The sequence below is a fragment of the Danio rerio genome, chromosome 16 (assembly GCF_049306965.1).
Source record: "Danio rerio strain Tuebingen ecotype United States chromosome 16, GRCz12tu, whole genome shotgun sequence".
Taxonomy (NCBI): domain Eukaryota; kingdom Metazoa; phylum Chordata; class Actinopteri; order Cypriniformes; family Danionidae; genus Danio; species Danio rerio.
The window spans coordinates 37,409,604-37,433,953 of NC_133191.1; the positions used below are offsets into that span (position 1 = coordinate 37,409,604).

Genomic DNA, 24,350 nt, shown 5'->3' on the forward strand with positions numbered 1-24,350 from the left:
ACCAGGTATTGCATTCCTGGATCAAAACAAACCCAAGCACAGGTTGCCAGATTGAGGACCAACAGGAGGGATACTGACAGTCGAGCCTAAAGACTGATTTAAATCGTGTTCTATGTAAAAGCAACAGCATGTGATAGAAGGAAAATTTTCCATATTAAAAGAAGTACTTTTTCTAACCAACACCTTGAATTGATATATTAGAAACGGTTTCCATTTCTTGCAGCTGAACAAGAGAAAAATTGACAACGATCACCTCAGGTACACCTCATGTGATTTATTCAGTGTTAAATGCCAATAATGTGAATTTGAATGCCATTTTACATGACATTTATTGCCATACTGAAAGTAGCAGCAGGTAGCTCACCTTGAAAATAAACCGTTTAAAAATCGAACTTTAGACTCAAAACCAACACATATCAGTGATTCAGCATCTACATTTATGTATACATAATGTTTACGTTCGTACAGTAATATGTATATTATTTGCTAATTAATAACCACCCCATGTGTTCATTTCGGAGTCTGTCCACCAGAAGTCGCATTTTGCTTTGTGAGCCTTCCTGACTGAATGAATGAATCAAATATGTGTTTTTCCAACCAAGGCAACCCAGAGCGCTGAAATATAATTGGCTAAAGTGGCATTAGACAAATTAGACAAAGACAGATGTGCACGCATAATGGCACGTAATGCACATTTCCAAAGTAGACTTCAGCACTGTTTTTCAGACAAACAATCTTAGCATGTTTCTTAAATAACTGCAAACATATTGTGTTTTTATGCTTAAGAAGAGTCAAAAACGTGCATACAGCACCTTTAAAGAATCCTAAACATTTAAAAACATGTTTCAGGGGCATTTCATGCACAACTTTTTAGTAATGGAGAAGTACTGAAGTGCACTTCTTACATGCTGTACAAAATCCATTTAACCACTTCTTGGGCTGCCTGCTGTGAAAGTTCTCATTTTCATGACTTTTTTGGAAACTTCAGTTAACAGTGACTCATTTAATGAGGACGTCTCTCTCGCTCTCTCTCAAATGCATTTAAAGTAGCTTGCTGGCATTATAAACAATAACATTTAAAGGCAGTGTCCTGTCCACTGCTCAGTGCAGATGATACCTCATGCTGTCTCACACCGGGTATCAAAAAACACAGATAACGGCATTAAATGATGGTGGTCAATTAAGTGCTTGCAGAAGAGGCTGTTAGCATTTCAAAGCTTTCAGAGAAAGTGGGCCTTGAAGGGCTTTTCAGCTGAAATACCCCACAAAGTCTCTCGGTATGACTCACTGTGGGTTGGAACATAAAGAACAGACGGAGAGCACAATACCATTTCCCCTTCATGGATGCTGAAGAGGTGCTTTGATCTGCAAATTTTATCAATAGCGACCAAACCATTTCCAGCCTCAAGTGCTTTAGTACATGCTTATATAAGCTTCAACTATGACATTTCAAATAACCTATCTGACATTAGCGTATATATATTTCTGCTACTTCTTAGGAAAGCAATCCCGGTAAATGAACCAAATGCATGTAAAAAGAAACCTTTCCACAGAAAAGGAAGATCAGACCAGGAATAAAAGGGATTCATCATTCATTCCTTTTTCTAAACCCAAGCAAATGGTAAACAGACCAGAATAATTCAACTGAAGAATTAGCCTTAAATGCTACCACTTACTAAAGTACATCACTGCTACCATTTTATGTGACAGTCTGAGACATCCAAAACTTTAGCTGCTACAGAAAGAGAACTCAAGTGCAGTAAACTCTTATATATAAAAATAAACAAATAAAAAAACACCATAGCAATTTTCAAGATCACTTGAAATAACTGAAAGATGAAATCAAGTTTGGACAGCTTAAAAATATACAAAGTTGTATATTCATATACTTAAATAAAAACCAATATGTAACTTTAAAAAAAGTTTTTGCAGCTTAATAAAAAAAAGAAATTATGGTACGCAACCATAAAAAGTTAAGTTAGGATAAAATAAAGACTAACAAAAATTAGGTGGAATAATTTTCTTCAGTTTACATACAGTAACTTGAACTTTTTAGTTACTATCATGCGGCTGTATTATGAGGGATCACAACTCACTTGTTAAGTGTTATGTCATGCGAAGCAGCTTCCGGGTCCAAGCGCTCAATCCAACTGTATGAGGAGACTTAACAAATGGTGATTAGATCTGTGCCTAATATCCAATGGCCAGAAAGTGATAAATTTTTTAAAACAATTGTTAAAATATTGGTGTCAGTGATGCAGCAAGTGCAGAGACTGTTGTGTACACCACGTGTGATATGAAATGAATATGAAATTCAAATGAGTGGCGGCTTGGACCTGGACGGTAAATCACGATTTAACAAGTGGACAGTGGAATAAACGGCCAAATTTTTCTGGCATGCTTTACACAACGCACGTCCTTCAAGCCACAACCCAGATCTGCAATCCACACACTATCCCATTCACACACTATGGACAATTTATTTGATCCAATTCAGCTGTACTGCATGACTTTGGACTGTGGGGAAAAACCGTTTGAATAAAGGGAGATGATGTAAACTTCACACAGAAATGGCTTCTGGTCCAATTGGGACTCAAACCAGCAACCTTCTAGCTGTGAGGCAACCTTGCTAACCACTTAGTCATAGTGCTGCTAACTGTTTTTTAGCTATCCAAACTTAAGAAAAAAGTTATGGAGAATGCTAAAATTAAGTTGGGAACTTGAATTAATAAAAATAAATACTTCTCAGTAGCTCACATCCCAAGCAAACACTGTTAATGTGCTGCTCTCACTCAGATGAGCTTTTCAACCACACGAGACTCAATGATAGCCAGTTGGTGAACTAAAAGGAATGTGCTGAAATATAGCCCAACCATTAAAACAAGTAGGAAACAATGCAAACATTTTGTCAAAGCGACAAACAAATCCCTCATATCCCACGACTCTGACACAAAACTATTACAATTCTGACTTTCATCTAAAATATTTAAATTCCTTGATATTCCAGAATTTCCACAACACACAGGAGCCCTGTATATATTTGCCACTTGGGTTACACAGATTTCACTCACATGCCCTGCGTTATCAGCTTATTATGGGTGCATATTTTAATAAAATTTAAAACGGATACTTCTCATACCTTTAGTATTTAGAACAAATACTCTACTTGTACTATATATTTGGCAGTATTTTTTTTGTACTCTTTCAATCAGTGTTGGGAAAAGTTACTTTTGAAAGTAATGCATTACAATATTGGGTTATTCCCCAAAAAAGTAACTGGTTATGTTACTTAGTTTCTTTTTATTGCAAGTAATGCATTACATTACTTTTTACTACCTGGCTGTAGTGATGTAAAGTAACTAATTACAAATACTCAAATTACTGTGAGTAGTTTTTCTCAGAAATTGTAATTTACTAAGTAGTTTTCAAGATGTATACTTTTCCTTGAGTATCTTTTAGTGCAGTATCTGTACTTTTACTCCACTACTTTCCCTCAACCTGCAGTCACTACTTTATTTTTTCTTGTTTATGGGAATGAGAAAAATCAGTCCTGTAATTACTGTCCAATCAAATCACACATAGAAGGTAAATTGCATCATAATGAACTACTTCAAGACATGTGCAATTTACATTGCAGCAAACTGTTTGGAAGCATTAAAAGTGTCCAAGATGATGTTCAAAATCTTTACACACATTGACCCAGAAATCCTGCAGATTTTAGCTCCAACTTGTCTCAACACACCTGCACGGATGTTTCCCAGGTGCGTCTAATTGGGATGGAACTAAACTTTGCAGGACACCGGCCCTCCAGGACTGAGTATGGCCACCCCTGGATTAGATGCATGTCACTGATGAGAAGATGATGGATATTTACTGTATGATGACCGAAATGGCCATAAACACCCAGCAGGCATAAGACGTCAACATGCCGTCAGATTAAAATTGTACCCTAATGTCATGGAGATGCTGCATTTTGTTTGGAAATGAAAATCGGGTTCACATCAGAATTCAATGTCCGCTCGATGTCAATGTCCAACGTCCAACCTAAAACCAACCACATATCAACATCTAATGATGTTACAGTTTGACGTTGTGTCGATGTTACCACTATGACATCAGATGTTAAATTTTGGTAGCCATAACTGATGAATAAATGTCAGTATTTGACATCAATAGAATGTTGGTTTAAGATATTGGCTCGACATTGGATTTTGGTCACTTTCTAACAACCTAAAATCAACCAAATATCAACGTCATTTGATGTCATTATTGGACATCAAAATAATGTTGTCCTTAGACGCTGGCTAGACATTGAATTTTGGTCACCTGACATCACAACCCAAATCTAACCTAATATTAACATCTTATGACATTGTGTGCCTGCTGGGCAATAACTAAATGCACTACAGAATGTTACAATTACACACATACACAAATTACATGTAAATGCATCCACTTTCAACAGCATTATTCTCACTACTCATGAGTACTTTTTAAAGGGCTATTTTTTTACTCCTACTTTGAGTAATATTTAAAACAGTAAAATTTGCTTAAATGATCCAAGGTGATTTGACAGATCCTGGATCTTTTAATCTTGATGACTGATCTCTGGCTAATTTGGGTCTTGACAAGTTGGCGAATCACATTAAAATGTCTGGATAAACTGATCCGAGATCTCTGTGAGTGTTGTGAAGAACAGATCTATTGACCCTTGAAATCATGATCAACAATGCAACGATTGGCTGATGGCACAGCAGCGTAACGACCATCTGATTAATATTTAATTATTCATGTGAGCAAAATTACCTTAAACTCGTAGTGAATGGTTTGTGAAATATGATGCGCAATAGCTCTTCACTTTTGTTGTGAGCTGCAGACTTTACACTTTCATGTGTCAAGAATATTTAGTTTTACATTTAGAGCGGACTTTCTTTAGTGACCTAGGCCATTTCAAGTTTCTTAATCGGCTTAATTTGGCAAGTTTCTTAAAAGAAATAACTGGCTGGTTAAAAAAGCTTCGATATCAGTAAAGGTATCTACAACTTCGACGAAGCATCAATTCACCATCATATTAGCAGTCAAAACATGTGCAAGACCGCATAAATTATTCCTTAAAAAAATAAAAAAGTGAAATATTGTGCATGTCTAATATTATAGACAAACTGTACTAAAGCTGGTACCGTAAAAATGCTATGCATTTGTATATTTGTATATAATGTTAACTATATCCAGCTAATAGAGTAATCCACATATGAAGAACAGACCCCTGAGCTATATATACAAATTATTGAAGGTTTAAAGCAATGTTTGCTACTTTAGCATTATATGTCTCAAGTAAAATCAATAGCTGTTTCCATCCAAAAATGAGAATGAACCATGCAAAACTGGATTATCGCATAAAAGAAGTGCGAATAAAGCAGCATTTTCATCCAAAGAGTCAAAGCGAACATAATCGTCACTTGCTGATTAACTGGCGCCAAATATCAACAGTAAAAACTGATTTTACTGCTGTAGGAGAAGCTGTGTCAATCTTTTCTTAATTTAATAAATGACTTCCGCCTCAGAAGGCAATCCTGACATGCTGTGAACGTTCGGTGGCATTTGAAGTTGTCAGACGTGGGGCACAGATGCTCTTGATTCTGGAGGTCATTAATAGTAAAAGATATCTAATGCTTAAACGGTATTAGTTAAACAGTAAGACGGTTTATGCGCATCATGGCGTTTCCATCAACCGTTTATGCGCATTGGCAAAACGTACATAAAAATAGGTGGTTGAAAACATAGCTACTGAGTCAATTTAATTTAGCAACTTATTTTTTTTTAAAAGCCATTAAATTTTCACAAAAAGCAACTCGAATATCATTACTTGTTTTTCATAGTAGTGTGTTACTTTACTCAGTTACAAAAGTAATATTATTCCGCAACTTGTATTACTGCAGCTCTCAAAATACATAAAAATAAATCCCAAATTAACCAATTACAAATTAACTAACTTACAAATACAAGCAGTACACCCCGAAGAATGTGAAAGTTATAACACTAAAGGCTTGAAATTGCATATTCAAAATAGACCCTAATATACCTGCTTAAATCAACTTTTTAGTGAGTACCCATATATCGGTTTCTGTAAACACACATTTTTATTAATCGTCCACAGGGCAGCAATGCATGGATACAATAACAGTTTCATTTAAGAGATTAAGAAAAAGAGTTCAACACTGTTAAGTACAGCAATACTGAATCAGTTTAGTTTTCTCCCCCCGAATGTGTTATTATCCTGATTAAACCTGCTATTGTAACCCGTTATTGCTCGCACCAAAATGTGGAATTTAAAAAAAAAACAGTTTCTGGGGAAACTCATTTTAAAAGACTTATTAAATCACGTATTCATGCATACAATCATTCGCAACAGGCAGTCTCTAGGAAGCATTCTAAAGATCTTTGTTAAAAAGAATTAAGAAAATAAAGCAAGGAAAAAAAAAAAGTCCATAAAAAAGGCTCTTTGATCATCTACCGGAGCATATCCAGTGAACATTTGGGCTCCCGATAAAGCGGGACAAAAGGTTTAATTAGATGATCCTCCCTCATTGACTGGCTTGGCTCAGCACAGGAAGCATTATGAACCCCAGACACCCCTATAGGTTACAGATACCACTGATACAGTAGTTTGGCTAAGCTGTCTTTAGTGGAGGAGTTAATGATCAGCTCTCCTGCTTATCTTTGACCAGCAGGACTGTGTGCTGCCCTCCGCTGGACACCGACAGAACCACACGGTTTTCCAGCTGTTTACCAGTCATCTCCACAGGGCTCCATTCATCCTCCTCCTCTCCTGTGCCCAGCTGCAGGTTGGTGCCCATTCCCCAGGAAAACACAGAGCCTGGCAAACACATACCAGCGTTAGAGAAGTCAAACAGCGCTAATGCAAAATCAAAACAAGCCTAGAGCACATCACGTTATTGTTTAATGTTCTAAAAATACAACACTCTGAGTGCTGCAATGAATGTAATTACGGGTGGAAGACACACTGTGAACAACAATACGTCATGTTCCATTTGCCATAAATACATAAATAGACAATGAATGCTAAAAGCTAAATGGACTGGTCAGTTTTGATCAGCTTCACACGGTGCAATTTAAATTATCAAAATACAAAAAAATCAATAAATATTGGATAAACCAACAAGCAATTTATTGAAAGAAGAAAAAAAAAAAAAAAAAAAAAAAAAAAAAAAAAAAAAACTTCCTTTATCCCACTAATACATTACCAGTCAACACTCCCACTTTAGCTTTAGGATTCTCCCATATTCTACCATTTAATCATCCCATTTAAGTATTTTCCATATTTCTCCCGTGTTTTTAATCTTTGTGTTGATGATTGTACTTTCACTTTTCATACAGAGCCGATCTCAAAAATGAAAAATGCAAGAGCTGTTCAAGAGAATTGTGGATTCACTATTGTGGCTTGAAAACACAATGAAATTAATCTAAAAACATATTCATTTATTTTTTTGTTTTAAAGTTTCCTGTTGCCTTAACTGTACAATCTCTGTATCAGTGCATGCATGTATTAATGCTGACTGACGGACACGGTCCGTATGATAAACTGTTCCCAGATCAGCTTCTGTACACATCATTTAGAGTGAATATAGTTACTTTTGGATTAGGGTGCATGTTTAAACCGACAAATACACTTAATAATATGTAAACAAATCCATCCTGCTTGTTTTATTTTAAACAACTAATTTTCACCAAAATGGAGCATAAACAGTTACTCAAGTAATCAAATGCTTTCATTAGCCTAAAGATCTGTGCATTCTTACAGTGACACCTCTTATCAAACAAAACGAGACTCATTTACTGTTCTTCACTAAATAACTATTAGTAATTAATCAATATTTAAACACAGCTTATGAAAGAGTGAACGAGATTAATAACGATTAAATTTCTGTATAGGCCATTGATTTTAATAGGCTAAACCTTTAATTTTATTGTCAATAATGCCTAACGTTTGCTATGTATTTTATCATTTGAAGCTAACTGTTGTCAATGTTGTCAGGTATGCTTTTATTACATGGTAACTCCTATACAAATATTTAACTGTTAAATCAAAATATGCAGTTTTCAGCAAAACTGATCAGTACTGGGACTGGAAAAAAAACAAAAAACAAACAAACAAACAAACAAACACTGAATCTGTACCCAAAGCTTTCTGCAAACAAGCAAACAGATCATCCGATGCATTCATTTACTCGCGTAGTTGTCTGTAAATGAATTTATTTAAAGATTTTTTATTTAATAAAAAAACATAAGAAAAAATACAATACAAGGTAATATGTATATTTACAATTCCATTATGGTTGTGCCATTTGCAGTAAAAACTTAATATAAATTGACAGTGAAAGTATAAGTTAACATTAAAACACCCCTTTATATTTTCCAAAAGAGTCTGCAGATTCTTTCCAGTCCAACTAATTATTTACTTCCTACAAAAAGACTTGCTACTAAAATTAAGGAAATTTAGAGTTGATTATTTGAACTGATATTATTATTATTATTATTTATTTTTTTAAGTCAAGCTAACTTTGTAATGCTTTCAAATATGGAAGGGTAAAAAGACCCCAAGAAAGATTTGATGATGGTGGATAAAGTAGTCTTAGTTGTTCATTTTGCATTTCAAAGTTGCATAACGACATGTAGTTTCATGTGCAATAAAAAAAAATGATCCACATTAAATCTAAATTCCATGAAAAAAGCAGAGGATGTGTTCTCACCTTGTTTGGTGACAGCGTAGCTAACAGAGGCACCACAGGCAACCACTTGAACATCACTGATCCCAGGAACAACTGTGGGCTCACTCTTCTCTCCGACGTCCTTCCCCAAACCCAGACGACCATACTCTGCCCGGCCTAGACTGTACGCCTTTCCTGTGGAGAGAAACAGCAGAAAAACATCCTTTATAAACACTGGAGCACATGATTCAGCAGCAGCAGAATATGAAACACCACACAGCTACGCAATGAGATTTGCGAATAAATTACCTTCTGAATTGAGGCACAGTGTGTGATGCTGTCCTCCAGAGAAACCCACCCAGGAGGTGGTGGAGTTTTTGAAAGAGCTGAGTTTCACAGGAACAAAGCAAGTGTTTGTGCTTTGGGTGCCTGTATTAAAGAAAAAAATATATAAAAAGAGTGCAAAATGCAACCATATTATCACCAGGATTAAATATGTAAAATCTTACCAAGCTGATGGTAGTTGGAAAGGCCAAATCCATAGACGTGCCCCTCTTTAGAAACAGCGAAGGTGAAGTATGCCCCACAGAAGACATCAGTGAAGACCACCTTCCCTCGCGGTTTTATTATAACCATCTGCGGCTCCAGCAGTCTCACTGAGACAGGGAAAATGAAAATATGAATACTCTGTAAAACACATTCAGCAATAATAGCAGTAACTGGAATGCCTACAAACCCTTTTCACTAACATTTATTAATCTTGCTACACATTCCTAAACTACATTTTAAAAATTAATAGGATCGATGAATGCCCTATAATGTCATTTTTGAAGGATCAAGTGTCACTGAATAATGAAGCAATGAATTATTACTCTAGTCTGTCTAGCATGACCCTTCAAAAATACATTTAATATGGTGATTTGTCAAGTGTGTTTTTTTGAATCCTGTAACAGCAGCTGATGCAAAAAATAAAAAATAAGGTCAATTGGAAAATAAAATATTTTTAAATGCCTACAGTACAAGTGGCCAATAATTAAAATACACACACATATACATGCATTCAAACAAAAACAAACAAAAAGATTCTCATAAGCTCATAAGGTTTATTCACATTCCAGGAGATAATTCATCCAACAGCAAGATACATACTCAATCCCTTCCTTCCTCCACGGTTGGCAAAGTGTTCAGCCACACGGCCCAGCTGGCCTTGTTCTCCACATCCTGAGGTGTACAGCTCTCCATGCGCAGTCAGCATGACCAAATGATCATTCCCTTTAGCAGCAATACAAAACACCATTAGAACAAATTCATACACTACCATCACATTACACCCTAAATGACCCACCTGAGACTATTTTAACCACAGGTTTGTCTATAGGAACTTTGACAGGCACAGTGCATTTTTTCATGGGCTCCAGGAGTCCAATTACGCCATTATTGTCCTGGAACAGAAAGGAGAAGTCAGAAGTCATAGAAGTCAAGTCAACACTTTCATACTAAACCAGTATTGCTACGAGCACAAAGAATTTTCACAATAAAAGTTTTAATTGAAAAAAAAAAAAAAAAAAAAAAAAAAAAAAAAAAAGCGATAACGTGTTTGATATATTTGTTTTAAAGCAGAATTAAATAGTATTGCTTTTTTGCATCATCCAGACAGTTTGTCCACTCACCACATTGATCACTTCCAACAGCAACACAGCAGAAGATCCGGTTTGTTTACATACAAGTTTAAGTATTATTTATTTATTTATAATTATTATTTTTTTAACCAACAACACAAATGATTTACAGCAGATGAAACAGCACTGATGTTCACAACAGCACTGCTAAAGAGAGATAGTGTGTCAAGAACAATCCAGTTAGAAAGTTGTTCTGTATTCTGCTAGACTGACCAAGGATTTGCTGTAGTACCAGAACAGGGTTTCTGCAACTTTCATCAAGTCAAATTTAAGACCCATTTGAGACCATTATGAATTAAATTTTAGACTTATACAGGGCTTTACACGAATGATTATTTCTAATGGCCCGGTTTCCAAATAAAAATAAATAAATAAATAAACAAATAAATATATTTCTTAATGGTATACTTTAATGTGTCAAAACAAGATTATTGTAGTTGTATACACTTTCACCAAGGCAATTACATAATCAAAAATATATATTTGTTGGTTTTTGATCCAAATTGTTGAGTATAACTTCTATTCAACCTAATGAATTTGTTATAAAACCTTAAGTTTCATGCATATAAATAAAAATGTCTGCTCCCCCTTTTGTAAATAGTTTTTGTATGAATGGGAGAATGTGAAAAGATATACTGCTCTATTATCATCATGAGGAACTGTGTAATTGTTTTAAGTTTTCTTTCCCTGATTTTATTAAGATTAATTGTTGGTGATTGGATGGATGTCGGCCTGATTGGGTAAAGCTTTACATGGACAGAGGAAATTTAAGACCAGTTTAAAACGATGCAAGACACACAACACAATATTTATGTGGATTTAAGACTTTAAAAGGCCTAAAATTTTGTTTTTGAAATTTAAGACATTAACACTTCAAGACCCCGCAGACACCCAGCAGAAACTGTACCAAACTACTATACCAAATCAATGAATTATCAAATTATTAATGTAGACATGCATTAAAGGAGCAATGGAACAATTGTTGTCATTAAGCTACAGCATTTGTATTTATTCTTGATGTGTTCAGGCTAGTCTTTTTTCATACAATCAACATAGAAAGCAGTTTCAGCATGACATTAATAACACACAACACTAATAAGATGCAAATGTGGTTTTACATATGATTGAGTAACAAGTTATATTAGGCTTTGTAATAATTGTAGAGGATATTTCAACAAATTAAGAGGTGTTACTGTTTTGATCAAATTTCTATAACAATGTTAGAAAAACTGTTAAAGGAAGAGTTTCACCCAATCATTTGCTCTCCCTTTACCCCTTTCAAACCTGTCTGAGTTTCTTCTGTTAAACAAGATATTTTGAAAAAGCTGGAAACCTGTACCGACTTCCATAGTATGATTAACAAACACTATGGAAGTAAATGGTTACAGGTTTCCAGCTTACTTCAAAAAACTTATTTTGGTTCAACAAAAACTCAAAGGTTTTGTAAAACTTCTGTGTAAACTTTCATATTTTTGGTGAACTATCCCTTTAATTTGAGACCAGCCTCAGGTTGGCTAGATGAATTAAAAAATGGCAACTGTAGACTTGTTAAAGGAGCTTATTTCTAAAAAAAGAAAAAAAAGTTAAGCATTCCTTTAATATATTTTACATATAAAACAAAAGATAAAGGTGCATCTAATAAGTTTTATAAATATTTATCAGATACTGCATGTCAGGATTTTTAAATGTACATCTGTTTGACATTTGTCATGTTTCAACAACAATAAACTATGGTTCCTACAACTTTCACTTACGTGGAAACATCTGTCTTGCACTTAAAACAGATTTGACATTTCATCACCTTGGAATTATAAGGTTCTATCTGGGTGCAGGTTGATTTTGAGATATCAAGCTTCAAGGTTTTTGCATTTCATAGCAGACAGTATGCGTGTAACTTTTTTTTTTTTAATAAAAAGTCTTAAAATGTAAACACCTTATAAAAAGTATCTCAATGTCAATAAGTTGTCATTTAACAAGAATATGTCTACTCAATTTTGGCAAAAATGTCAGATAGAACCTTATAATTCTAAAGTGGCGATTTATCGAGATAATTCCAGATATCAACTGATATGAAAAATGTTATGATAATTCAGGCCATAATACCCAGACCTATAAGGCAGCACACAAAAAGGCAATACTCACTCTAAAAGAGCCCCAGACATAGACGCCTCCGTCCTCTGTGAGGGCTGCAGAGTGACTGTCCCCTGCAGAGACCTGAATGATCTTCTCTCCAAGATCCACCTTTGCTGGCACCGTCTCTGAACCCTCCTCAGATGTGTCCCGGCCCAGCGCACCCTCATCATTACAGCCAAATGTATAAACCTACAAGTCGACATTAAAAACAACAAAAAAAACTTTAGTCCTGACCTCAAATCCCCACTAACATGACTATTCAAGCCTGTTATGATTAATGTTATTTGTGTAGAGCTTACGTTTCCCGTGTCACTGAGGCAGACTGTGTGCATTCCTCCAGCTACTGCCTGCACAATACCCTCAGGAAGAGTCACTAGAGCTGGTTTCTTCCTCTCCATCACATCCTCTCCCAGGCCAAGCTGACCAACATCACCCTGACCCAGAACAAGCACCAGGCCCTTCTCCTGGCCATGACTGATATGAGAGACTACAAATCAACAAAAATAGAAACATTCAGAGGCATGTGGCACAAAATGAGTGGCTCCAGAGATAAAATAAATCCATTAATCTAAACCCATAACTAGAATTTGTTAAGCAAATCAATATACATTCACTGGCCACTTTTATAGGTACACCATACTAGTACCGGGTTCGACCCTTTTGCCTTCAGAACAGCCTTAATCCTTCGCAGCATAGATTCAACAAGGTACTGGAAATATTCCTCAAAGATTTTGGTCCATATTGACATGATAGCATCACAGTTGCTGCAGATTTGTCATCTACACTTCCATGATGCAAATCTCCCGTTCACCACATCTCAAAGACGCTCTATTGCAGGGATCACCAAACTTGTACCTGGAGGTTCGGTGTCCTGCAGATTTTAGCTCTAACCCTAATCAAACACACCCGAACAAGCTAATCAAGGTCTTGGGTATACTTGAAACACCCAAGCAGGTGTGTTTAGGCAAGTTGGAGCTAAACTCTGCAGGGCACCGGACTTCCAGGAACGAGATTGGTGACCCCTGCTCTATTGGATTGAGAACTGGTGACTGCGGAGGCCATTTAAGAACAGTGAACTGATGGTCATGTTCAAGAAACCAGTTTGAGATGATTTGCTTTATGACAGTGCGTTATCATGCTGGAAGTAGCCAACAGAAGATGGGTACACTGTGGTCATAAAGAGATGGACATGGTCAGACACGATGCTCAGATAGGCTTTGGCTTTGACTTGATGCTCAATAGATACTAATGGGCCCAAAGTGTGCCAAGATAATATCCCCCACACAATTACACCATCAGCCTGAACCATTGATACAAGGCAGGATGGATCCATGCTTTCATGTTGTTGATGGCAAGTTTTGACCCTAGCATAAGAATGTCAGACCAGGAAACATTTTTCCAATCTTCTATTGTTTATTTTGGTGAGCCTATGTGAACTGTAGCCTCAGTTTCCTGTTCTTAGCTGAGAGGTGTGGCACCCGGTGTGGTCTTCTGCTGCTGTTGCCCATTTGCCTCAGACCAGCCTGTCTGGCACCAACAACCATGCCATGCTCAAAGTCACTCAAATCATCTTTCATCTTCATTCTGATGCTCTATTTGAACTGCAGCAGATCGCCATGGCATGCATAGAGTTGCTGCCATGTGATTGGCTGATTAGACATTTGCGTTCATGAGCAGTTGGACCTAATAAAGTGGCTGGTGAGTGTATATCTAGGCCTCTATATTGATATTCACAAAACAGAGTACACAACAGTAACTTCAAATTTGAGGTACATATCATAGTTTGTTTCCTTCTGACAACAAATTTACACCTAATAGCTATATGAATATTCTTATGCTTTAAAGAAACATTAAAAAGTCTTTATGAAATAATGACCTTTTAGCTTTTTCGCAACTGTTGAATCGCTTGGTGCCGCTGTTTGTCTCTTCACAGCTTTTTTTGCAGACATGGTAAGCCCAGATGCTTGACAAAACCTGAAACTATGAATAAAGACAGGTTAACAAACAAGCATCAGAGAAAAAAAAATAGTTTCTTAGACAAGTTATTTAACCAATCTAGCAATCAAGACTGAACTTCAGGCCTACAAAAAAAAAAACATGATAGACTAGAATAGGTCTTAAAAGTAAATTCAATTTATTTTGTTTTTGTTGTTTAATATAATTTTAAAATAGATCTCATATTAAGTAAACAACATATAAATCATTACATTACATTTAGAGCCACTTTGCTGTATATTGACTATGTATAGCATTAATGCACGTGAACGTGTATGGTCTTATACAGGCACACATCTTTTTTTGGCATCATAACAGTTATAAATGTGGTCATTGCAGGCAACTGACGAGTTTTTGACACACAGCCTCTTTTTCTGGCTGTGACTTCACGGTTTGTGACTGACAGCAGCAAATGTTTGATGGCGGTTAATCGGCTAACACGGCATTAGAGGGGGAAAACAGACGAGGCTGTTATTGTTTTAGCTTTAATGCAGGAAACTAATTTAAACATGGCGGAATAAGATCTGAGTTCAAGTTCAACGTCTTAAAGGAACATCCCGCTAAAATTTAAAACAAACGCAGTCTCTAATAGCATTTTGAAGCCATGTTTTATTCTCGTGACCTTTAAGTTAGTTTGATGAAAAGTCATCACAAAAATCATGTTGAGACACTTTAAATGAGGTTAATAGCAATGAATGGGTCAAACAGGCTCAGGCTTGTTCCGCAACACATTTCACAAGCTCTACATACACTACATTTCTCATGCTTTCTGAAGACTAATATTTTTAATCTTACCGTCAACAGGCAGCTGAGATGATGAGCTACACTTGTGTATGAAAATCTCCCAGGTTCAAAGTTTGTGTTCGCTCGAGGAGGTTTGTGAACATCAATAACTCATTGAGTGAATGTAACGCACGCGTGTCTCACTCTTGCACTACTTCGTGTGACCCGGTGGATTCGCGCTAATAAACAGACTCAGAAGCGCCAACTATTGGGAAGGCGGGTAGAAACGTCTGTAAAATAAGAATTAGCTTTATCATGCTAATCGTCATTTTACGTTAGAATACCAAATTTAATGCACGTGTTTATAGTTAAACGTTGTTTTATCCGTTTAAAAGTTTTTAATGATGTTCTTCAACTATTAGTTTTTCTTAACAGCCCGACACAGAAACAGTTCCCTCTGGCAATCCATCCCATCAACACCTTATGACAGTAATTGTGAAAGAAACTTCACTTCTTTTTACACACAAACTTATTTAACAACGTACTTTACACGCCAGTTTGCACATATAATACAAACACGTGTCACTTTGTACATTTGCATTAACTACCTCTATTTTTAAACTAGATTTTTATCAGTTTTTTTGTCCTGTTTATGTAATTCTGTTGCACTATAGAAGCTTGTTGTCACGAAAAAAAACCCCTCCTCAGATACATACCTGGCAATCTCAGACAAAAACTTAAAAAATAAATAAATAAATAAATGAATAAATAAATAAATAAAAGAAAAAGCTGAATCAAAGAAAAACCTTTTTTTTTAAATTACGCGTGATGTTATCTATACAAAAATAATTTAGTTTTATTTGATGGCTGCCTTTTTTCTATATTTTATACACTGTAATAAATGCTGGGTTCCACCACTCCATGTTGTCCCAACACAAATTTATTAGGTTCGCTTAATCTTTTTTTTATACAAGTAGTTTGAACTTAAAACAGTTAAGTTGTACCTTATTGTGTCTTGTTTCAACTCATTTTTGTGGTTAGAACAAACAGCAAAAGTATTTTTTTAAGTGTACAAGACACAAATGAAAAATAAGTAGATTCTGTCATGATTGAAATGAGGATTATTACCCATTTCTGACATTTCCTTAAAACGAAACTGTGAAACCTCATCCTTGTACATTTGTTGCTAATCATCTTTTTTTTTTCTTTCTTGGAAGTTGCAGACACATGAAATGCAGAACAAATGTGGTTAAAAAGTATTTAGACCTTTAATTCCCAGCTGGGATGGTGTAAACTGCTCTTTTACAAAGAGCTTTAACATCCTTTAATAATAAAAAAAAATTATAAATAAATAAAAAAAACATAGAAACCCATAAATTTGTAGCAGTTTTATTGGTTATAATGATAAATAATTATAATGGAAACTATAACAGCCTCTATACCCTGCTGAAAAATCTAGCTGGTTTTAGCTGGTCGACCAGGCTGGTTTTAGAGGGGTTTTGGCCACTTCCAGGCTGGTTTCCAGTCATTTCCAGCCTGATCTTAGCTGGTCAGGCTGAGAGATGACCAGCTAAAACCAGCTTGACCAGCCTAGCCAAGCTGGGAGTCCAGCCAAAACCAGCTATATCCAGCTTAAACCAGGCTAGTCAAGCTGGTTTTAGATGGATTTGGCTGGTCATTTTCCAGCCTGACCAACTAAGACCAGGCTGGAAATAGCTGAAAACCTTGAAATGGCCAAAACCCCTCTAAAACCAGGCTGGTCAACCAGCCAACCAGCCTAGGCTGGTTTAAGCTGGATTTTTCACCAGGGTATACAATAGGTAATGGAATACAATCAAATTATAGTACAAATAGTTTCAAATATTTTGCATGTATCAATTGACCCTTGCAATCATTGGATTCGGCATCTTAGTATCTTCCAATGGAAAAGATTTGGTGCTCTACCAAAGGTTGCAGTCAAAAATGTAATCTTATTTTTTAATACATATATAGAGCAAATTGATCCAAAAGTTGTTCATTTGTTTCTAACTTTTTCTTCCCTCCATTTTAAATTATATCTTTATTATTTTCTTTTTTTAATATATTTACTAAGCCTAGTGTGACTTGTGTGTGGTTTTACAATTGAAGTCAGAATTATTAGCCCTCTTTACACCTTTTTTTAAATTTTATTTATTTATTTATTTTCCAAATGATCAAGAAATTTTCACAGCAAGAAATTTGCACAGTATATCTAATACTATTTTGTCTTCTGGAAAAAGTCTTTTGTTTTATTAGAAAAAAAGCATTTTAAATTTTTAGAAAAAAACCTTTTATGGTCAAAATCATTAGCCCCTTTAAACTTTATATTGTTTTCGATAGTCTACAGAACAAACCACAGTTATAAAATTACTTGCCTAATTACCCTAACCTACTAACCCATACTTGTATTTATGTATACGGTACATCATGACATGATGTAAAGCAGATAAAAAATATGCATAATACAGTGTATAGAAATGGTGCAGTGGGCTCTGTTGGAGAAAAAGATAAATCGTCTCATCGGTTTTTCAAAAAATTTTAAAATTGTTGTTTTATTGATCAAAATGTTAATAAAAAAGATCTGAACAACAACAAAAACAACAAAGAAATATAGTACAAACCATTAAACTGTACCATTAAAACTTATCTGGATTTCTATGTTTTTTCCCCATAAGTCATTTATATGTTCATTTAAAAAATTCAATTCTACAATTGTGATATTTCCATAATTGCATGTACAGTGAATCCTTACAATTTGGAAAAACTATTACATACAAAGTAATCTGTCCTTGATCAACTTTTTTATTAACCCCAAATGAACTATTGAGGTCAAGTTGGGTTTATATTTGCACATTTATTCAGTGACAACTCCCTATATTGTTTACCCTGCATTCAGACTAAAATGATATGCAAGTATGACTTCAAAACAACATTAGCACCATTTAATTGACTGTGAACAATGCTGTACTTTGATAGTTATTGGCTGCTGATATGAGTTCACTGTTTAGAATTTCCAATGACTACACTTTGCTGAAATTATATTATTAAAGAGAAGCCTGAATGTGTGCATATAAAACCAACTTTACCTCAATAAAAGAACTGTGGCACTATTTTAAATCTCAGTAGTATGTGATAAAAATAAATAAATAAATAAATAAACTATGAAACCTCATAATACCTTTTAATAAATGAACAGGAAATGTTAGTGTCATAAGAATACATTTCTATGAGCAATAAAAACGAAAGCGACGCAAACATTATTGGTAAGCGTTTTAATTTATTTGATTCAGAGGTGTTTACATCTAAACAGCAAATGTACTGTCAGTTTCTAAAAGTTCACATATAATTAAAAGGCAAGAATATACAACGCTACATTACAGTGGAACATTCTGCTCCCATTCTTGTAGTGTCGAATAATACACTAATCATTTTGTGCTTAAAAAAATAGTAACCTATATGAGTTTCAATATATTTAAAATATTTCTCAAAATAAAAGGAAGACAAGATATACACAAACAGTCAGTTTCATCTACAGAATGGATCTGTACAGCAGAGCATTTCCTATTATCCTACTGGCCGAAAAACAAAAGCATAAAATTATTGCAAAAAACAAAAAACAGTTCCTGCCGCATTAACCTCCGTCAACAAAACTTCATTATTTTTAAGAATGATATCAGTGCGTGCCCAGAATGAATCCTTCCTCCTTTTAAATGGGTAATAAATAATCAGGAAATCCTTTTTATTTAGAAATAAAACATTCTGTAAACATCACCCGGACGCCTCTTAAAACTGAAATAGCTGGACCTCACTTTTACAGAAGGTGATATGATAAAAAACAAAACATACCAGATCACAGTTTTGCTGTAAATCAATATTGTGATATGCAAAACGCTTACATTCTAACTAAAATTCATCCCATATTCTTCTATTCTCCTTCATGACTTCTCAAACAGAGAGGACCCTAGAGTAGGGGGGGGGATCTGTTACCCTGTCCTGAATAAAGATGGCCAACGCCAAAGTTATGCAATACAAAAAAAAAAAAAAAAAACAACAACTTGTGCCTTAAAGTTTCTAATATTTAAAACGCTCCAACTAAGGGAAAAATTACAGCAGCCTATACAAACATACACAAATACACAATTAAAGTCCAGGCTCAGGCCTTAGTCTTGCAGTTCTTCCGTCTGCCCTGCTATGCTCAGTAACTAACACTTACTGTAGTATTACTGTATTTATTATTGTCACATTATCATTATTATTACTATTATTTTTAACTTTGTTACACTTCCCTGAAAGGAAATAAAGTTTTATCATATGAAGTAAAAGCAGAAAAGAAGGCCATTCAGAGAGTAGAGAGAGGAATATCTGCCATTGGCACACGTCACATCCTCTGTAAGTCCTTCATCGCCTCTCTGTCTTGGCACAAGGGTCCCCTAAAGTCCAGGAGAAATACTGCATCTGTCCCCCAGAGGTCACCCGTCCCGCACACTAATGGGTGAACGACTGAGAAACAACTATTTTTTTTTGTTTTATTTTTTTTTGTTTTTAGATTTGCTTCTGAATGCTCCAGGTGTCTGAAGATGTACATTCATATTAAAAGCAGTCTGAGAGGAGCTCCGAGACCACTGAGGCTCCTTAGCACAAAAAACACAGTCATTTCCTCCCAAAATCCACCGGCCTTTAAGTGCTTCATTCTCCGGGTAAAAAATGCCATTAAGGACGATGGAATCTAAAAGATGAGACAAAGCCACATGTTTAAAAAGACAAAGAATTTGTGAGTTTAAAATATTAAAGGAATAGTTTACCCACAAGAGCTACCCACTCACAAATAAGCGAGTAAACTGGTTATAACTTCAAAAGTAGGCATGGAACGATAACCTTTTCTAGATTTACCCTGGTCTGGATGAGTCAAGGTTTTAATACCGCTAAAATGTTCTGTTATCCCGTTCCCAAGGTATACAGTTGAAGTCTGAATTATTAGCCCCCCTTTGCATTTCATTTTTCTTCTTTAAATTTGGCCAAATGATGTTTAACAGAGCAAGGAAACTTTCACAGTGTGTCTGATATTTTTTCTTCTGGAGAAAGACTTATTTGTTTTATTTCGTCTAGAATAAAAGCAGTTTTTAATAAAAAACCAAACATTTTAAGGTCAAAATTATTAGCCCCTTTAAGCTATATATATTTTTTCTGATAGTCTACAGAACAAACCATCATTATACAATGACTTGCCTAATTACCCTAACCTGCCTAGTTTAACCCTAAACTAGTTAAGCCTTTAAGTGTCACTAAGCTGTATAGAAATGTTTTGAAAAATATATAATAAAGTTTTAAATACTGTCATCATGGCAAAGATAAAATAAATCAGTTTTTAGAAATGAGTTATTAAAACTATTTGTGTACTATAAACTATATGGTTAGAAATGTGTTGAAAAAAATCTTCTCTCCATTAAACAGAAATTGGGGAAAAATAAACAGGGGGGCTAATAATTCTGACTTCAACTGTATGTAAGTTTTTTTTTTATGTATTTTTTGTGTGTTTTTAGGAATTTTGTGTTTTTGAAACTAATGAAGAGAGCAGAGGTCAATGATTTATGTTCACTTTAGCCCGACAGGTTTACTGCTCCAAAATATTATCAATGTTTCTTAAAATGAAGCATATTGCGTTGAGTGGGGGAAAAAGTTTACCCAGGCATTTAAAAAGAACTTATTTTAGAGCAGTAATCCCAATACCGTGATACCGCTTTATCCAAGGTTATATACTGTCATAAATTTATACCGCCCCATGCCTACTTGGAAGTTGACTTAATTTTTTCAATTATTCACATAGTCCATTTATTTAATATTTTTATTCCCAATCTCTTTTTACAGTGTAAGTAACAATACATTTACCTTGTATAAATTCTGCTTTCCTCATGCACTTCCATCTCTGAGCTCTTAAACTCATTGAGCTCTTTACGAATAGCAGCCTAAAAAAAACAGGTTAAAATAAGAAATAAAAAAAAAATTGTGCTTTTAGACTATTTATAATCACCACTATCAAAGTAAACTGATATCTTTAGATCTTTAAATAGACACAAATAGGTGTGTGTGCTTGCAAGGTATGCTAATGAGATGCCAGACTGAAAGTTTTTGTAATATTTGTACCTTGTCTGCGGGAGTGAGTTTGGTCCACGGTTTGTCAGCACGACGGTCATAATCCTGAGCGCTTGTGACCTCCACATACTCGTGGAAACGTAAGATCTTTCGGGCCTGTAGTTCAGCCACAGTCGGTCGTTGACTCAACTGAAAAAGAAGAAAAGCAGATGAACGCATGCTACAAATGCTATCAGTTTAAGAACTTTACTTAGAGTTTAATACAGCTGTTTGAGCATAAACAACATCTTTAAATTTTTAATGCTTTTAACTTTTTTTTTTAGTTTTACACTAAGGGAGACATTTTCTTTTACAGAATTTGCCTTTAGGGCCTAAAGCAAGGGTGTGAAGCATGCTGGGCATGAAGTTTTCTTCACTGTGTACTAGGCAGTCAGTAGCTGGGTTTCAATCACCCTGTGCTAGTGTGCATTTCTAAAGTATCACATGCAAAATGAGTACAATTTTGAATAAAAATACACAAGAAAGTTTTCGATTAAGGTGGTTTTGGACTTGTGTGAAACTTGTGGGTTAAAGCAAATAACGAGATATGCATTTGAGAATATAAAGTGACATAGTGAACATTATGCCCATGTGACTAATTATTCTTTGATGTCTTCATTATACCTCACATTTTTATTGTTGGCTACTAGGTTACGAATATTACAGTCAGCTGGTCCAGCAACTTAATGGAAACACATTTAGTACTTTCACATTTGGCAACTTTTTTTTTTTAACTTAGAAAAGATTTGCTTAAGGTTAGAATGGAAACCCAACCAGAGAATATGAATGCACTAGGGCAGCTGACCAATTAGACCCATTGCGTATTACTGAGGGAGGGGCTTCAGACAACCAGAAAGTCAACAGAAGAGTTTTGGGAGAATGGAAACAGTGATAAACAGGTGTTACAGTACAATTAAGCCTTCACTTTCCTTAAAAAGAGCAATTAGTTATAGTTACTAGTTACTTCTCACAAATAGTAACTGAGTTATATAATTACAAAAGTAACTCATTACCAGGAAAAGTAACTATTGCATTACTTAAAAAAATCTAGAAGTCTAGACAATAAAATAAATATAAAACATTGTTCACTATTCTACATTTTTTAAATGTTGTTGTGGGACAATGTGCAAGACAACGGCAGCATGTCCTAAACTACAGCATATATCTAGGTATTATTTTTTTTTGATTCTGAGTGTTTTTGGTGGAGAAAGATGAAGTTTAATTTGCTTTGATGTTATGGCTTCGTCTTCTCCTTTGGTAGCAGAGCTCATGTTGACTAGTCACTCCTTCAATGGTCAAATTTATTTCTTGCAAAATGAACATGAATATTCTATTCCAGCTGTAATGCAAGCCAACTGAATCGCACCTTTCTGGTGAGTCTGCGCTTGATCTCTCGGACCTCTGCTTGTCTGTCAGCTTCATTTTTGGCTGAGGGGAAATGAGAACCATTATTATGACCCCGATAGGGTTGATTGAAAAACAAATTCATAAAAAATGATGAGCAGTTTGAAAAAAAACTTTGAGAAGATGAAGGCTAAGTACAAAATAAATGTGGATTTTTTTCAGACAAAATGTCGCAAACTAGAATTCATAGGATAACATGAGAAAAATAAACAAAGCAGACAGTGTCAGTAATCTCTTATGAACAAACTGTGATGTGGGTCAGAATCAGTCATTCAGTGAACATTGTGGGAATCAACAAATGTGACTAATGAAACAGGAAAAGGAGAGGACAGATCAGAGGCTGGAAAATAAATGACAAAACAATGCTGGAGTGAGCATAAAGAGGCAATTTACGCTGGAGAATGTTTCTCTGTTCCAATTCCTCAGCAGTAGGTCTCTGGCTCAATCGTCTGCAAAAAACAAAAAACAAACCAGAAATCTATATTATTAACATTTTATTTATTATTATTATTTAGTAACATCTGTGATTAAAACAAGACAATTCTTTTTAAACAATTTCCCAAATCATGTTTAACAAAGAAAAGGCATTTCATAGTATTGATGTTTTATCTTCGTGAAGTTGTTATAACCTTTGTGAAGTTGGCTCCCCATAAAAATAAATAATCCCCAAAACTATGCCACTAGCTTGTGCTATGTTTGTGCTAGGGCTGTGCGATTTGAGGAAAACAGCTGTATATCTATTTACGATTTAACAGATTTTTGCAATTTCGATTAGTTTTGCAATTTAATTTTGTAGTCAATCTTCAGCTCAATATTCTGTAATTACTGAGTATCACTGGCAATACTTTTAGTTGACTTTTTAGCAAGACACTCATATAGCCCCATGTGGTGCTTTCTTTAGGTGCTGGTTGTTGTTATTCCTCGTGCTGTCGCAACAATTGTGCGACAGCTCTAACAAATGACCTGGTTTTGTTTGGTGTCTGTGACTTTGAAACCAAAATATTCCCATATTACTGATTTGTGATGTGATTTTTCTTTGATAAGAATTTGTCTATTAATGCTTCTGAAGTGGCAGACGCCATCATCCTACTTGTGCCCGCTTTCCTTTTTTGTCTGCTTTATTGTGGGCTTTCCACATAGTTCAGTCACGCTGATTGGGCAGAATAAAAGTGTGCTTACTCAATTGGATAGTAAGTCACGCATTTGCTCTGGGTGGGGGAAATTATACGATACATAATTTATTATTATTATTATCATTATTTTTTTTTATAATTGCAGCCTATAGCACTTAGCTAATTGCAACGTTTCAAAGCACGATTGCAATTCAGTTTTGATTAATCGTAGAGCCCAAGTTTGTGTCCAAAAAACAAATGTTTTTTTGATGGCGTGACGTCTCTTTCCACTGAATGTTGCTCAAATCAATCCAAATCAAGTTCACTTTAACATCACAAACCACCACGAATCGAGCACAAATGAATGACTCCTGGTTTGTGTGATTTAGAAGAACTGGGGTGGAAAGTGAAATCCTGGCCCCCGAAAT

The 24,350-nt window shown here is 35.2% G+C and overlaps 2 protein-coding genes across 13 annotated transcripts in view; both read right to left on the reverse strand.

The window, feature by feature from the left end:
• Positions 1-6,121: 6,121 nt before the first annotated feature.
• On the reverse strand, positions 6,122-15,477 carry rcc1 (regulator of chromosome condensation 1). 2 transcript variants are annotated; one of them, XM_017351335.3, is made up of 10 exons: positions 15,332-15,477; positions 14,418-14,515; positions 12,841-13,028; positions 12,551-12,730; positions 10,075-10,171; positions 9,879-10,001; positions 9,239-9,385; positions 9,039-9,158; positions 8,772-8,924; positions 6,122-6,877 (listed from the first exon to the last, which is right to left on the reverse strand). In XM_017351335.3, the coding sequence occupies exons 2-10, from the start codon at positions 14,488-14,490 to the stop codon at positions 6,702-6,704; spliced, it is 1,257 nt and encodes a 418-aa protein (XP_017206824.1). In that variant the 5' UTR covers positions 14,491-14,515; positions 15,332-15,477; the 3' UTR covers positions 6,122-6,701.
• Positions 15,478-18,534: 3,057 nt separating this feature from the next.
• phactr4b (phosphatase and actin regulator 4b) overlaps positions 18,535-24,350 on the reverse strand; it is an 88,013-nt gene continuing 82,197 nt past the window's right edge. For 10 of the 11 annotated variants that reach the window (XM_009292434.5, XM_005158334.6, XM_068213918.2 and 7 more), the window contains 5 exons: positions 23,204-23,259; positions 22,773-22,834; positions 21,419-21,556; positions 21,164-21,240; positions 18,535-20,003 (listed from right to left, as the gene is read on the reverse strand). In XM_009292434.5, coding sequence (XP_009290709.1) covers positions 19,988-20,003; positions 21,164-21,240; positions 21,419-21,556; positions 22,773-22,834; positions 23,204-23,259 — 349 coding nt within the window. In that variant the 3' untranslated portion in view covers positions 18,535-19,987. 11 annotated transcript variants of the gene reach the window in all.